Here is a 19,164-nt window from a genome sequence, read left to right as displayed (position 1 = left end):
ATGCTTCTGGTCACATGACTCTGTCTACACACCTGCAATCCCTCTTCTGTCAGACACATAGGAATAATGATGGGTAGAACCTGTTGGAGATTAACCGTGGGTTCTAAGATAAGGCTTTATACTATAGAGAGGGGAGGAGGAGGGATGGGGGGGTGAGAGGGAGAGAGAGAGAGAGAGAGAGAGAGAGAGAGAGAGAGAGAGAGAGAGAGAGAGAGAGAGAGAGAATAGAGAAGAGTAACTATGAAAGTGGAGATGAGTTGCACAATAGTCTGCTGACCTACAGATGTTGAGCCGCTGGGGAATGTTATTACTGGTACCTGACATATCTCCTTGACCCTGAGGAACCTGTCATGTGACGTCAAAACGTCAGTAGGCTATACCTGTATAGGCATCAGATCATGGAATAAACCCTGAGCGTGATAAAATGTATATCTCTGCCTGTTTATGAGTACTCCAACCTGTTCACCAGGAATTTGTATTTTTTTGTAAAAGTTTTCTTTGGTAAACCCTATCACTAGATTACTGTCATTGTTGTTGAACACCCCTCTGGCTTCTTGTGTTTACTGAACTCTTAACTCCACGACTCCATATTTTGCTTCTCAATCCCATAATAGTTGTAGAATACACCGAACTAAGAAATGCTAACAACCTAATGACTGTAAACATAGCCTATTGTATTTGTGTTGATAGCGACGGTGAAAGGAGTCAGGTGGACTCTTTCAGTGTTTAATTTCTCAGCCGGCGTTGACGTCAGCCCGTCTATTGTAAGCACAGTGCACAAGCATGCAGCAGCCACAGCAGGACTCTGGTCCACCCTGTGCATGCTGACTGTTAATATTCCCCCGAAACGATGTGTCAACCACCAGAAAGAGGATAAACACGAAGCTAAACCACGCGACAGGCCAGGCGCACCACTTAGACAAATTGAACATTACTGTCATGATGGGGGAAACGTAAGCTAAGCTAGGAGGCTGACTTCTAGTGTTTTGCACTGCAGAAGACGAGGATACAGGGGCTGAATGGATAACCATGGCAACAGCAGCAGGAGAAGCGGTGAGCAGCAGCTTACGGCAGCGATATAACCACTGAACACAGACAAGGCATCATACCTCCGTAGATCTGAAAGGCAAGGGTCGCTGTAGGTTGTGAAGCCAAAGCCTTGTGGATATTAGACAGTGGTGGACACTGGTTATTGCGTGGGGATTCGCAGCGCATCAGTGAGCAAGGTAAGGTTTGTTACATTGTAGCTAGCATCCTCATTGTCCATCACAGTGCAGTGGGACAGACAGAGAATATAACGGGCCGGCTGTTGCTTGCCGCTGTATTGTGAAACAGAATGTTTTGACAAGGTTGTAACAGACCTGTCTGCTAAATTGTTGCCGACGCTCCAGCTCATAATTTAGTTGCGGTTAAAAGGTTGATGAGTCTATATTAGCAGCGTTGGCTGTAACAGCATCCCTAAAATACCAACAGTAGAACGTTGTCTTCCACGCACTCACTCACTCACACACACACACACACACACACACACACACACACACACACACACACACACACACACACACACACACACACACACACACACACACACACACACACACACACACACACACACACACACACACACACACACACACACACACACACACGCACACACATGCACGCACACACACAGAGCAAATCATTTTATGGAAAACATTTGGCAAACCCCCATAGCTGCTTAGTGGAGGGCAGGTGCTTTGTCTGCTACACACTGCATGCAGCTGTCCGCTTGGTGAACAGTCTACTTTCCTAACACCTCAGCAGACCCCTACAGCAGATTCCTGAAGTGATAAAACAAGGATTTTCAGCTGACTTCAACCCACCCAGGTCCATCCGCTCCGGGCCAAATGTAGTCAGACCACATGGGACTTTCGTGTGAAGACAGCATTGACGTTTCACACAATCTGCTGTTAGAAAGATCTTATTCCACCTCCATCAACCCTCCAACCACTGTACCAACAGCCCCAACCACTGTACCAACAGCCCCAACCGCTGTACCAACAGCACACAGGCCACAGCAATGTTATATTCCTTGGCTAGTTGGATGACTTGATGGGGTGAATTACTATGATATATTATATTAGAGCCTTTGGAGAAATGTTACACATTGTTATCAGCACAGAACAGAACTGCAAGTTCAGTAAGTCACTGCAACCCTCACCCACTCTTCACCCTTCCAGAAATGTGTGTGTGACTGTGAACGAAACGAGTATTTCTACAGTAGCTAATGTCCTGAGAAGAAGTTGGCCCGGAGTTCACTATCACACCATTTACATAATCTTCTCTCTCCGTTACACAGTCAGTTAGACTCTCCCTGAATCACATATTTTTGCTCCAGCTCCCTTCCTTACTTGGTGCTTCATTCCTGGGGATTGTGACTTTTAAGAAGCGGGTAGTTCACACATCTCATATAGCCTAGTTCCAGTCGGTGCATGGAGGGACAGATCAGTGTACAAGTTCAGCATAAGCCTACTGCTATTATTGTAGCTCAACAACACATTTAGGCTGATTTGTCTTTAAACCAAGAAAATAGCCATTTCATGTATTGTGTGGCATGGAGTATAAGGATACCAGTGTGCTGGAGTGTCCATTCTGTGGGACGGTGTTGTTGTATTCCAGTGTGTTCTATTTATTTGTAGGGACGGTGTGTTTGGCTTTTATTCTAGTCTGCTTCATGAGATGGAGGTTCATTATGAAGTGAGTGTGTGAGATTCATTTCCTGTCATGTGACGGTGTTGTGTAAACATTCAGCCGGTTGTCATGACCCTCGACTGTCCTAGGATTACGTCTACGCTTGGCCAGTTGTCTCAGTTATGACTCTCCAAATACGCACTCCAAATATAGGAAAGTAGCTACAGTAGGCTGCTATACTTTGAATAATGTCTGACCCTGAGATATTTGGTTATACTCCCAGAAGGGGAAAAAATAGAAGATAGCCTACCTGCACAGTGCAGGTAGGAAAGTCTGTGGTGAAAAATAACATTTGAATCCATATTATTGTGCTGACCTTAATTCTTCTAGACTATTTCAGGTCTACGAACTACTTGTAGGCTAATGTACGAATACTATGAGTGTACTGGGGTTTGTCCTTATTTCAGTTATTGAAATGTCAGTCTATTTGCAAGCTGAACATACAAGCCAGGTCAGTGAGAGAAGAGCCAGGGGCTTGTTGTGCTTGCTGTGGTTGAGAGATTAGTGGTGACCAACTCAAGTCCCCCATAGAGCACTAGCATATAACCTGTAATAGCCTCATAGAGCCCCAGCCTCAGCACTGTAACCTGTAATAGCCTCATAGAGCCCCAGCCTCAGCACTGTAACTTGTAATAGCCTCATAGAGCCCCAGTCTCAGTACTGTAACCTGTAATAGCCTCATAGAGCTTCAACCTCAGCACTGTAACCTGTAATAGCCTCATAGAGCCCCAGCCTCAGCACTGTAACCTGTAATAGCCTCATAGAGCCCCAGCCTCAGCACTGTAACCTGTAATAGCCTCATAGAGCCCCAGCCTCAGCAGTGTAACCTGTAATAGCCTCATAGAGCCCCAGCCTCAGTAGTGTAACCTGTAATAGCCTCATAGAGCCCCAGCCTCAGCAGTGTAACCTGTAATAGCCTCCTCAGCACTGTAGAGCCCCAGCCTCAGTAGTGTAACCTGTAATAGCCTCATAGAGACCCAGTCGCTGTACTGTAACCTCATAGAGCCCCAGCCTCAGCACTGTAACCTGTAATAGCCTTATAGAGCTTCAACCTCAGCACTGTAACCTGTAATAGCCTCATAGAGACCCAGTCGCTGTACTGTAACCTGTAATAGCATCATAGAGCTTCAACCTCAGCACTGTAACCTGTAATAGCCTCATAGAGCCCCAGCCTCAGCACTGTAACCTGTAATAGCCTCATAGAGCCCCAGCCTCAGCACTGTAACCTGTAATAGCCTCATAGAGCCCCAGCCTCAGTAGTGTAACCTGTAATAGCCTCATAGAGCCCCAGCCTCAGTAGTGTAACCTGTAATAGCCTCATAGAGCCCCAGCCTCAGTAGTGTTATAATACTCTGCATTAAATAGTCATCTGAAAGTGTGTCTTTAACCCAAGCAGGTGGTACTTTGTCATGATTAAGGTTTAATGATTTTTACCTGCAGGCTCAACAGAACGGCAGAATATGGCCACAAGCAGCAGCACATTAAAGGGTCTATTGTAATTGGACTTCAGAGCATCCCCATCAGCTACTAGCATGGTAAATGGTGAAGAGCATTTTAGGGCTGAACCCATTTAGTCGACTGGTCGATTGTTTGACCAATAGGCTGTAGATGGACCCAGATGACTTTAGTCGAGCAGTGACAAATAAAAACATGAACATCATGCCACACAAGACACCTGTCTTATTGGTGCCTGTCTGAGTGGACTGATCCATTTGGAGGCTGTGGGGATGGCACAGTCCATCAGTCTGACATGTGGTACTGAAATTCTATATGGTTAAATTATGTAAGAACAATGGTGCAACGGGAAGAAAAATGATACTATTTTAAAACAAATGCACTTTCTCCTGCGTCGGATAGTGGTTGCTGTCCGCGGTTCTGAAACACACCAGTGCACTGTAGAATTGGCACCTTTTCCTCGACCATGTTGCTATGTGCATAATAGCAAAGTTTACCAGCATATCGGGGTTGAGAGCGGATGCAGCAGCAGAATGCGGAGACGAGAAAAAAGCCCTTGTCTTATTGCCTAAGGAAAGTGGGTAGAGAGGAAACCACACAATGAAACCCCATAGCATAGGATATGCTATAGGTCAGGTCCTATTGGTCATGTGCATCCGATGCATACATGTGTCACATAAAGAGAGCGAGGGTTGAGGGAATAGGGAATGTTTTTGGTCACAGAATGGCTGTAATTATGGTGCAGCTTCAGCAACATGGACAGTGTGATAAACACATTGATGTTCTGTTGTGGTCGCTGCAGCAGGGAGAAGAGAGAGGCAACGGGTGTTTGTCACAGTCACTTGCTGTCTTTTTTTAACACGGCGCAGCAAGTCTGAGCCCGGCCTGGCACAATCAAATCAATTGCTGGCCAGACTCCCTCTAGTCATCTGTGTGTCTTAATTATTTAACCAAACAGTGTGCTTAAAGCATCAGATAAGCTTAGTGAATCGAGTTGATTTGATTAAAACACATAGGATGTATATATATGTGGAAAAATACACGTTTAAAAATTCAGACCAATCGATTGGTCGACAGAGCAGAAGACTCTTGGTCGACCAAGATTTTTTTTAGTCGGGGACAGACCTAGAACATATTCTGGACAACAATCTCCAGGTCTTAGTATTCTGTCTAGACTTCATCTGTCTTAACACTTGAACTACATTTTAAGTGAAGGTCTCTTTGAATCACAGAGGATCTTTTCTGGCTTATCTTGTACATACAGTAAGCGTCATTTAACTGACTATAGAGAACATTTTGATTAAACTGAGAGACAAAGCCACAGCAGTTGACCCAGCCTGAGACAATGTATAGCTGGAGCAGTGTAGGTCAGGGACAATGTGTAGCTGGAGCAGTGTAGGTGAGGGACAATGTGTAGCTGGAGCAGTGTAGGTCAGGGACAATGTGTAGCTGGAGCAGTGTAGGTCAGGGACAATGTGTAGCTGGAGCAGTGTAGGTGAGGGACAATGTGTAGCTGGAGCAGTGTCGGTCAGGGACAATGTGTAGCTGGAGCAGTGTAGGTGAGGGACAATGTGTAGCTGGAGCAGTGTAGGTGAGGGACAATGTGTAGCTGGAGCAGTGTAGGTGAGGGACAATGTGTAGCTGGAGCAGTGTCGGTCAGGGACAATGTGTAGCTGGAGCAGTGTAGGTGAGGGACAATGTGTAGCTGGAGCAGTGTAGGTCAGGGACAATGGGTAGGTGAGGGACAATGTGTAGCTGGAGCAGTGTAGGTCAGGGACAATGTGTAGCTGGAGCAGTGTAGGTCACAATGTGTAGGGACAATGTGTAGCTGGAGCAGTGTCGGTCAGGGACAATGTGTAGCTGGAGCAGTGTAGGTGAGGGACAATGTGTAGCTGGAGCAGTGTAGGTCAGGGACAATGTGTAGCTGGAGCAGTGTAGGTCAGGGACAATGTGTAGCTGGAGCAGTGTAGGTCAGGGACAATGTGTAGCTGGAGCAGTGTAGGTCAGGGACAATGTGTAGCTGGAGCAGTGTAGGTCAGGGACAATGTGTAGCTGGAGCAGTGTCGGTCAGGGACAATGTGTAGCTGGAGCAGTGTAGGTGAGGGACAATGTGTAGCTGGAGCAGTGTAGGTCAGGGACAATGTGTAGCTGGAGCAGTGTGGTCAGGGACAATGTGTAGGGACAATGTGTAGCTGGAGCAGTGTAGGTCAGGGACAATGTGTAGCTGGAGCAGTGTAGGTCAGGGACAATGTGTAGCTGGAGCAGTGTCGGTCAGGGACAATGTGTAGCTGGAGCAGTGTCGGTCAGGGACAATGTGTAGCTGGAGCAGTGTAGGTGAGGGACAATGTGTAGCTGGAGCAGTGTAGGTCAGGGACAATGTGTAGCTGGAGCAGTGTAGGTCAGGGACAATGTGTAGCTGGAGCAGTGTAGGTCAGGGACAATGTGTAGCTGGAGCAGTGTAGGTGAGGGACAATGTGTAGCTGGAGCAGTGTAGGTGAGGGACAATGTGTAGCTGGAGCAGTGTAGGTCAGGGACAATGTGTAGCTGGAGCAGTGTAGGTCAGGGACAATGTGTAGCTGGAGCAGTGTAGGTCAGGGACAATGTGTAGCTGGAGCAGTGTAGGTCAGGGACAATGTGTAGCTGGAGCAGTGTAGGTCAGGGACAATGTGTAGCTGGAGCAGTGTAGGTCAGGGACAATGTGTAGCTGGAGCAGTGTAGGTCAGGGACAATGTGTAGCTGGAGCAGTGTAGGTCAGGGACAGTGTAGCTGTCAGGGACAATGTGGTAGCTGGAGCAGTGTCAGGGACAATGTGTAGCTGGAGCAGTGTAGGTCAGGGACAGGTAGGTCACAATGTGTAGCTGGAGCAGTGTAGGTCAGGGACAATGTGTAGCTGGAGCAGTGTAGGTGAGGGTCAGGGACAATGTGTAGCTGGAGCAGTGTAGGTCAGGGACAATGTGTAGCTGGAGCAGTGTAGGTCAGGGACAATGTGTAGCTGGTGTCGGTCAGGGACAATGTGTAGCTGGAGCAGTGTAGGTCAGGGACAATGTGTAGCTGGAGCAGTGTAGGTCAGGGACAATGTGTAGCTGGAGCAGTGTAGGTCAGGGACAATGTGTAGCTGGAGCAGTAGGTCAGGGACAATGTGTAGCTGGAGCAGTGTAGGTGAGGGACAATGTGTAGCTGGAGCAGTGTAGGTCAGGGACAATGTGTAGCTGGAGCAGTGTAGGTCAGGGACAATGTGTAGCTGGGTGAGGGACAATGTGTAGCTGGAGCAGTGTGTAGGTCAGGGACAATGTGTAGGAGCAGTGTAGGTCAGGGACAATGTGTAGGTAGGTCAGGGACAATGTGTAGCTGGTCAGGGACAATGTGTAGCTGGAGCAGTGTAGGTCAGGGACAATGTGTAGTTGGAGCTGGGTCAGGGACACTGTGTAGGTGGAGCAGGGACAATGTGTAGCTGGAGCAGTGTCAGGTCAGGGACAATGTGTGTAGCTGGAGCAGTGTAGGTCAGGGACAATGTGTAGCTGGAGCAGTGTAGGTCAGGGACAATGTGTAGCTGGAGCAGTGTAGTGTAGGTCAGGGACAATGTGTAGCTGGAGCAGTGTAGTGTAGGTCAGGGACAATGTGTAGCTGGAGCAGTGTAGTGTAGGTCAGGGACAATGTGTAGCTGGAGCAGTGTAGTGTAGGTCAGGGACAATGTGTAGCTGGAGCAGTGTAGTGTAGGTCAGGGGCAATGTGTAGCTGGAGCAGTGTAGTGTAGGTCAGGGGCAATGTGTAGCTGGAGCAGTGTTACTGTAGGTCAGGGACATTTAGCAGCATCTATTAAATTCTGTGGTTCAATGCCATTCATTCAGCATGTGGATTCTTTGTTACCAGGCTGGTACACTGTGCAATCAGCCCCACACATCTCTTCTATTGCTATGACTAACCCACTACTGTACATTCAGCAGGCTTCTTCACGTCAATAGTCAACTTTGAAATGGAAGCTGATGGCTCAACAGAGTAGTAGAGACGAGATGGTAAGGTCCATTTTTTCATCATCATCCTCCTCCTCATCGTCATCCTTCCCCTCATCCTCATCATCATCAGCGCAGGCAGACACCCTCAGTAGAAGTAAGGGAATTATTGCAAACATGTAATACCCTTGAAACTGTTTGTGTATCACAGAGATCCTGTCAAAGTTCTATGTAAATCTATGGTCTGGAGATACTGTGCCTGTGACCTATTTACATTCAACTATTGATCAACTTCTGCCTCGGTTGATTAGCAGGGGAGATAATGCAGCCTCTGCCATATACAGTACTTCTGTTGACAGTCAGCATGATCTAGCGGTTACCCTGGGGTTGTGTGTGTGTGTGTGTGTGTGTGACAGCGAGAACCAGTGAGAGAGCGAGAGATTGACTGATATGCAACCTCCTGTGTTTCTGTAAGGCACACAGTGTTCAGTCCCAGCTGTAGCCTGTATATGTCCCAGACAGAGAGATGAAAATGCAGAGCTCCTGCTTTTGACTCAATGTGAGACAACTGACAACAGCTGACTAGAACTGGGCTCAAGTGAGACTTGGGAAAATGTTGACTAAGCCAAATGAATTACGCCTTTTCCATTGTGTAATACACTTTAGACAAAATAATGTAGAATACAGCACTGATGTAGAATACAGCACTGATGAACAATACAACACTGATGAACAATACAACACTGATGAACAATACAGCACTGATGAACAATACAACACTGATGAACAATACAACACTGATGAACAATACAACACTGATGAACAATACAACACTGATGAACAATACAACACTGATGTACAATACAACACTGATGAACAATACAGCACTGATGAACAATACAACACTGATGAACAATACAACACTGATGAACAATACACCACTGATGAACAATACAACACTGATGAACAATACAACACTGATGAACAATACAACACTGATGAACAATGACAATACAACACTGATGAACAATACAACACTGATGAACAATGACAATACAACACTGATGAACAATACAACACTGATGAACAATACAACACTGATGTACAATACAACACTGATGAACAATACAACACTGACAATACACTGATGAACAATACAACACTGATGAACAATAACAATACAACACACTGATGAACAATACAACACTACAATACACACTGATGAACAATACAACACTGATGAACAATACAACTGATGAACAACACTGATGTACAATACAACACTGATGAACAATACAACACTGATGAACAATACAACACTGATGAACAATACAACACTGATGAACAATACAACACTGATGAACAATACAACACTGATGAACAATACAACACTGATGAACAATACAATACAACACTGATGAACAATACAACACTGATGAACAATACAACACTGATGAACAATACAACACTGATGAACAATACAACACTGATGAACAATACAACACTGATGAACAATACAACACTGATGAACAATACAACACTGATGAACAATACAACACTGATGAACAATACAACACTGATGAACAATACAACACTGATGAACAATACAACACTACAACACTGATGAACAATACATGACACTGATGAACAATACAGCACTGATGAACAATACAACACTGATGAACAATACAACACTGATGAACAATACAACACTGATGAACAATACAACACTGATGAACAATACACTGATGAACACTGATGAACAATACAACACACTGACTGAACAATACAACACTGATGAACAATACAACACTGATGAACAATACAACACTGATGAACAATACAGCACTGATGAACAATACAACACTGATGAACAATACAACACTGATGTACAATACAACACTGATGAACAATACAACACTGATGAACAATACAACACTGATGAACAATACAACACTGATGACACTGATGACTGATGAACAATACAACACTGATGAACAATACAACACTGATGAACAATACAACACTGATGAACAATACAACACTGATGAACAATACAACACTGATGAACAATACACTGATGAACAATACAACTGATGAACAATACAACACTGATGAACAATACAACACTGATGAACAATACAACACTGATGAACAATACAACACTGATGAACAATACAACACTGATGAACAATACAACACTGATGAACAATACAACACTGATGAACAATACAACACTGATGAACAATACAACACTGATGAACAATACAACACTGATGAACAATACAGCACTGATGAACAATACAACACTGATGAACAATACAACACTGATGAACAATACAACACTGATGAACAATACAACACTGATGAACAATACAACACTGATGAACAATACAACACTGATGAACAATACAGCACTGATGAACAATACAACACTGATGAACAATACAACACTGATGAACAATACAACACTGATGAACAATACAGCACTGATGAACAATACAACACTGATGAACAATACAACACTGATGAACAATACAACACTGATGAACAATACAACACTGATGAACAATACAACACTGATGAACAATACAACACTGATGAACAATACAGATGAACAATACAACACTGATGAACAATACAACACTGATGAACAATACAACACTGATGAACAATACAACACTGATGAACAATACAACACTGATGAACAATACAACACTGATGAACAATACAACACTGATGAACAATACAACACTGATGAACAATACAACACTGATGAACAATACAACTGATGAACTGATGAACAATACAACACTGATGAAACAATACAACACTGATGAACAATACAACACTGATGAACAATACAACACACTGATGAACAATACAACACTGATGAACAATACAACACTGATGAACACTGATGAACAATACAGCACTGATGAACAATACAACACTGATGAACAATACAACACTGATGAACAATACAACACTGATGAACAATACAACACTGATGAACAATACAACACTGATGAACAATACAACACTGATGAACAATACAACACTGATGAACAATACAACACTGATGAACAATACAACACTGATGAACAATACAACACTGATGAACAATACAACACTGATGAACAATACTGAAACAATACTGATGAACAATACAACACTGATGAACAATACAACACTGATGAACAATACAACACTGATGAACAATACAACACTGATGAACAATACAACACTGATGAACAATACAGCACTGATGAACAATACAACACTGATGAACAATACAACACTGATGATGAACAATACAACACTGATGAACAATACAACACTGATGAACAATACAACACTGATGAACAATACAACACTGATGAACAATACAACACTGATGAACAATACAACACAACACTGATGAACAATACAGCACTGATGAACAATACAACACTGATGAACAATACAACACTGAGCACTGATGAACAATACAACACTGATGAACAATACAACACTGATGAACAATACAACACTGATGAACAATACAACACTGATGAACAATACAACACTGATGAACAATACAACACTGATGAACAATACAACACTGATGAACAATACAACACTGATGAACAATACAACACTGATGAACAATACAACACTGATGAACAATACAACACTGATGAACAATACAACACTGATGAACAATACAGCACTGATGAACAATACAACACTGATGAACAATACAACACTGATGAACAATACAACACTGATGAACAATACAACACTGATGAACAATACAGCACTGATGAACAATACAACACTGATGAACAATACAACACTGATGAACAATACAACACTGATGAACAATACAACACTGATGAACAATACAACACTGATGAACAATACAACACTGATGAACAATACAACACTGATGAACAATGAACAATACACACTGATGAACAATACAACACTGATGAACAATACAACACTGATGAACAATACAACACTGATGAACAATACAACACTGATGAACAATACAACACTGATGAACAATACAACACTGATGAACAATACAACACTGATGTAGAATACAACACTGATGAACAATACAACACTGATGAACAATACAACACTGATGAACAATACAGCACTGATGAACAATACAACACTGATGAACAATACAACACTGATGAACAATACAACACTGATGAACAATACAACACTGATGAACAATACAACACTGATGAACAATACAACACTGATGAACAATACAACACTGATGAACAATACAACACTGATGAACAATACAACACTGATGAACAATACAACACTGATGAACAATACAACACTGATGAACAATACAACACTGATGAACAATACAACACTGATGAACAATACAACACTGATGAACAATACAACACTGATGAACAATACAACACTGATGAACAATACAACACTGATGAACAATACAACACTGATGAACAATACAACACTGATGAACAATACAACACTGATGAACAATACAACACTGATGAACAATACAACACTGATGAACAATACAACACTGATGAACAATACAACACTGATGAACAATACAACACTGATGAACAATACAACACTGATGTACAATACAGCACTGATGAACAATACAACACTGATGAACAATACAACACTGATGAACAATACAACACTGATGAACAATACAGCACTGATGAACAATACAGCACTGATGAACAATACAACACTGATGAACAATACAACACTGATGAACAATACAACACTGATGAACAATACAACACTGATGAACAATACAACACTGATGAACAATACAACACTGATGAACAATACAACACTGATGAACAATACAACACTGATGAACAATACAACACTGATGAACAATACAACACTGATGAACAATACAACACTGATGAACAATACAACACTGATGTACAATACAACACTGATGAACAATACAACACTGATGAACAATACAACACTGATGAACAATACAACACTGATGAACAATACAACACTGATGAACAATACAGCACTGATGAACAATACAACACTGATGAACAATACAACACTGATGAACAATACAACACTGATGAACAATACAACACTGATGAACAATACAACACTGATGAACAATACAACACTGATGAACAATACAACACTGATGAACAATACAACACTGATGAACAATACAACACTGATGAACAATACAACACTGATGAACAATACAACACTGATGAACAATACAACACTGATGAACAATACAACACTGATGAACAATACAACACTGATGAACAATATAACACTGATGAACAATACAACACTGATGAACAATACAACACTGATGAACAATACAACACTGACAACAACACTGATGAACAATACAACACTGATGAACAATACAACACTGATGTACAATACAACACTGATGAACAATACAACACTGATGAACAATACAACACTGATGAACAATACAACACTGATGTACAATACAACACTGATGAACAATACAACACTGATGAACAATACAACACTGATGAACAATACAACACTGATGAACAATACAACACTGATGAACAATACAACACTGATGAACAATACAACACTGATGAACAATACAACACTGATGAACAATACAACACTGATGAACAATGATGAACAATACAACACTGATGAACAATACAACACTGATTAACAATACAACACTGATGAACAATACAACACTGATGAACAATACAACACTGATGAACAATACAACACTGATGAACAATACAACACTGATGAACAATACAACACTGATGAACAATACACCACTGATGTACAATACAGCACTGATGAACAATACAGCACTGATGAACAATACAACACTGATGTACAATACAACACTGATGAACAATACAACACTGATGAACAATACAACACTGATGAACAATACAACACTGATGAACAATACAACACTGATGTACAATACAACACTGATGAACAATACAACACTGATGAACAATACAACACTGATGAACAATACAACACTGATGTACAATACAACACTGATGAACAATACAACACTGATGAACAATACAACACTGATGTACAATACAACACTGATGAACAATACAGCACTGATGAACAATACACCACTGATGAACAATACAACACTGATGAACAATACAACACTGATGTACAATACAGCACTGATGAACAATACAACACTGATGAACAATACAACACTGATGAACAATACAACACTGATGTACAATACAACAGCACTGAACAATACAACACTGATGAACAACACACTGATGAACAATACAACACTGATGTACAATACAACACTGATGAACAATACAATACAATACACTGATGAACAATACAACACTGATGAACAATACAACACTGATGAACAATACAACACTGATGTACAATACAACACTGATGAACAATACAACACTGATGAACAATACAACACTGATGTACAATACAGCACTGATGAACAATACACCACTGATGAACAATACAATACACTGATGAACAATACAACACTGATGAACAATACAACACTGATGAACAATACAACACTGATGAACAATACAACACTGATGAACAATACAACACTGATGAACAATACAATACAACACTGATGAACAATACAACATGAACAATACAACACTGATGAACAATACAGCACTGATGAACAATACAACACTGATGAACAATACAACACTGATGAACAATACAACACTGATGTACAATACAGCACTGATGAACAATACAACACTGATGAACAATACACCACTGATGAACAATACAACACTGATGAACAATACAACACTGATGAACAATACAACACTGATGTACAATACAGCACTGATGAACAATACAACACTGATGAACAATACAACACTGATGAACAATACAACACTGATGAACAATACAGCACTGATGAACAATACACCACTGATGTACAATACAACACTGATGTACAATACAGCACTGATGAACAATACACCACTGATGAACAATACAACACTGATGAACAATACAACACTGATGAACAATACAACACTGATGTACAATACAGCACTGATGAACAATACAACACTGATGAACAATACAACACTGATGTACAATACAACACTGATGAACAATACAACACTGATGAACAATACAACACTGATGAACAATACAACACTGATGAACAATACAACACTGATGAACAATACAACACTGATGTACAATACAGCACTGATGAACAATACAACACTGATGTACAATACAGCACTGATGAACAATACAACACTGATGAACAATACAACACTGATGTACAATACAACACTGATGAACAATACAGCACTGATGAACAATACACCACTGATGTACAATACAACACTGATGAACAATACAACACTGATGAACAATACAACACTGATGAACAATACAACACTGATGTACAATACAGCACTGATGAACAATACAGCACTGATGAACAATACAACACTGATGAACAATACAACACTGATGAACAATACAACACTGATGAACAATACAACACTGATGAACAATACAACACTGATGAACAATACAACACTGATGTACAATACAACACTGATGAACAATACAACACTGATGAACAATACAACACTGATGAACAATACAGCACTGATGAACAATACAACACTGATGTACAATACAACACTGATGAACAATACAACACTGATGAACAATACAACACTGATGAACAATACAGCACTGATGAACAATACAACACTGATGAACAATACAACACTGATGAACAATACAACACTGATGAACAATACAACACTGATGAACAATACAGCACTGATGAACAATACAACACTGATGTACAATACAACACTGATGAACAATACAACACTGATGAACAATACAACACTGATGAACAATACAACACTGATGAACATTACAGCACTGATGAACAATACAACACTGATGTACAATACAGCATACTTTACACAGCAGCACAATATCCTCCACATATTCTCTCTCCACCAGCTGTTCAAGGCTGCTTGGTGAAGGCTCTGTGTCAGGACAGGTCACTGTTAATATGACCCACGGACCGTCAGCACAACCCTCAGTTCTCTACCATACATAACCTTTATTAAAGTAGCCAGTTTGGGCAGGGGTGTGTGTGTGTGTGTGTGTGTGTGTGTGTGTGTGTGTGTGTGTGTGTGTGTGTGTGTGTGTGTGTGTGTGTGTGTCTGCCCCCTCACATGTTCATGTAACACAAGAAGTCATGTCAGCAGAAGGCAGCAATGCTGTGTGACATATATCTTCCCTCCCTTTAGCTGGTTTTCAACAGCAATGGGATAATGGACCACACAGTGGTGGAGAACGAGGCTTTGTTATTGTGTTTCTCTCGCTTACTTCTGCGTAGTTGCTTTACGGCGTCAAATGATTGTTATGATCCGTTATCCCTTTGTTTTCATGTGTCTGTGAAGCTAGAACAGTCTAATGTGGACAAACAGCTTTTTGAAGTAGATTTGAGTGCAGATCATGTCACATAAAAAATGTGATGCTTAGTTTACTGTCCTACAGGCACGGCTATGCTGTTGTTTCATTGGCTCAGTTGGTAGAGCATGGAGCTCGCACTGTCAGTGTTGTGGGTTCCATTCCCGTGGGCCATCTACAGTATATTTCAAATGTATCATCTGTTAAATGGCATATATTATTTGATTTGGAAGAGTTATTAAATGGGGATCAAACAAGCTCAATTATCAACTTTTGAATAACTGTGACTCGTTAGTAGAGGTTTAGCATGTCAGCCTCTGGGCTTTAAATCTGAATTAAAACAGGCAATAAACACAACGGCTACTATGTTACTATAGTAACTGTAGCAGTGCGGCAACGGTAACAGTGCGGTAACAATCTTACCCATGCTATTGCCAACTACCTCTACTACTATCATGATAGAAGGCACTCATGAGAAGAAGGCTAGAATGTGAAATATGTGCTGGTTTTAAGTTGACTGACTGTAAATCGCTCTGGATGAGAGCGTCTGCTAAATGACCAGCATGTAAATGTCTTAAAGAACACAGACTTCAACATGATATTGTGAGTCAACACTTTCCATCCCATCAATTTAGAACCGTTTTCTAAAACTTCATCGCGGGTGTCTCTCTCTCCATTCCTCTCAATGTTTCATGCTGAGGTTGTGTGCAGTCTGTTGAGTGTTGGCTCTGTGAATAGCTCCCTGGGAGATGGAAGGACCAAGGCAAACGCTTCCTGAATGACTCATTGTTTGTCTAATTAGAAACCATGGTGGAGGAGTGTGTGTGTGTGTGTGTGTGTGTGTGTGTGTGTGTGTGTGTGTGTGTGTGTGTGTGTGTGTGTGTGTGTGTGTGTGTGTGTGTGTGTGTGTGTGTGTGTGTGTGTGTGTGTGTGTGTGTGTGTGTGTGTGTGTGTGTAGAGGCGCTTCTATTTCCAGTCTGGGGTTACCTCCCTAAATGCCAGTGTGCTTCTCACTATGAGGCCTCCGGAGGACAACAGAGTCATAGAAACACTACAGTGAAGAAGACAAGTGACAGTGTTCAATGATTAGATGATAAACGTCACGGTTTGATTCGATTTTGATTCCTTGTGAATGCCTTTTTTTGTATTTTTTGTATGAAAGGATGCTTTGTTGGCCATGAATTCACTGAATCATGAAGGTGCTAATGGCTTTGTCACTTCAATCATAAAACAATGGGGGTAGTGCAATAGAGCATTTTCCAGTGTGCTCCTCACACTGCAATACAGTATGCATCCAGATGTGTCTATTGGGACTCCATTTTTACCCATCTTATATCGATGGATATATTCTCTTTCCTCTCTGCAGGGGATGACCTGGAACGTATCATGTCTGAAGTACAGGGGACGTTGGAGTTTTCTGTAGAGCTGAACAAGTTTCACAATGTGGATCTCTTCCAGAGAGGGTGAGTGTAATGGAGGTGGACCGGTGAACCCCGCTCCTGGGATGAGTAAACTTGCCTTGAGACCTGAAGACTGCCCAAGCTAATCATTAGGCTTTAGCTCAGCGGGCTAACACACTCCCGTGGCATGTAGGAAACTTGGGTTGAAACAGTCTCCACCTGTATCTCTGGCTGCTTCATAGTTCATATTAATACCCACTGACAGTTTCCACCTGTATCTCTGGCTGCTTCATAGTTCATATTAATTCCCACTGACAGTCTCCACCTGAATCTCTGGCTGCTTGACTTATTAACCACTGTATCTCTGGCTGCTTCATAGTTCATATTAATACTCACTGACAGTCTCCACCTGTATGTCTGGTTGCTTCACTTAATACCCACTGTATCTCTGGCTGCTTCACTTAATACCCACTGACAGTCTCCACCTGTATCTCTGGCTGCTTCACTTAATACCCACTGACAGTCTCCACCTGTATCTCTGGCTGCTTCACTTAATACCCACTGAAAGTCTCCACCTGTATCTCTGGATGCTTCATAGTTAATATTAATACCCACTAACAGTCTCCACCTGTATCTCTGGCTGCTTCACTTAATACCCACTGACAGTATCCACCTGTATCTCTGGCTGCTTCATAGTTCATATTAATACCCACTAACAGTCTCCACCTGTATCTCTGGCTGCTTCACTTAATACCCACTGACAGTCTCCACCTGTATCTCTGGCTGCTTCACTTAATACCCACTGAAAGTCTGCACCTGTATCTCTGGCTGCTTCATAGTTCATATTAATACCCACTGACAGTATCCACCTGTATCTCTGGCTGCTTCATAGTTCATATTAATACCCACTAACAGTCTCCACCTGTATGTCTGGCTGCTTCACTTAATACCCACTAACAGCCTCCACCTGTATCTCTGGCTACTTCATAGTTCATATTAATTCCCACTGACAGTCTCCACCTGAATCTCTGGCTGCTTGACTTATTACCCACTGTATCTCTGGCTGCTTCATAGTTCATATTAATACTCACTGACAGTCTCCACCTGTATGTCTGGTTGCTTCACTT

At 41.7% G+C, this 19,164-nt stretch overlaps 1 protein-coding gene across 1 annotated transcript in view; it reads left to right on the top strand.

Moving 5' to 3' along the window:
* The first annotated feature begins 794 nt into the window (after positions 1-794).
* The window catches only part of LOC118399464 (protein FAM135B-like), a 60,558-nt gene continuing 42,188 nt past the window's right edge, over positions 795-19,164 (top strand). The window contains exons 1-2 of the mRNA XM_052472159.1: positions 795-1,226; positions 18,004-18,100. Of these exons, the coding sequence (XP_052328119.1) occupies positions 18,024-18,100 (77 nt within the window). The 5' untranslated portion in view covers positions 795-1,226; positions 18,004-18,023. The remainder of the gene's footprint in view (positions 1,227-18,003; positions 18,101-19,164) is intronic.

The sequence above is a fragment of the Oncorhynchus keta genome, chromosome 20, assembly GCF_023373465.1.
Source record: "Oncorhynchus keta strain PuntledgeMale-10-30-2019 chromosome 20, Oket_V2, whole genome shotgun sequence".
NCBI lineage: Eukaryota > Metazoa > Chordata > Actinopteri > Salmoniformes > Salmonidae > Oncorhynchus > Oncorhynchus keta.
This window is presented reverse-complemented; position numbering and strand designations above follow the sequence as displayed.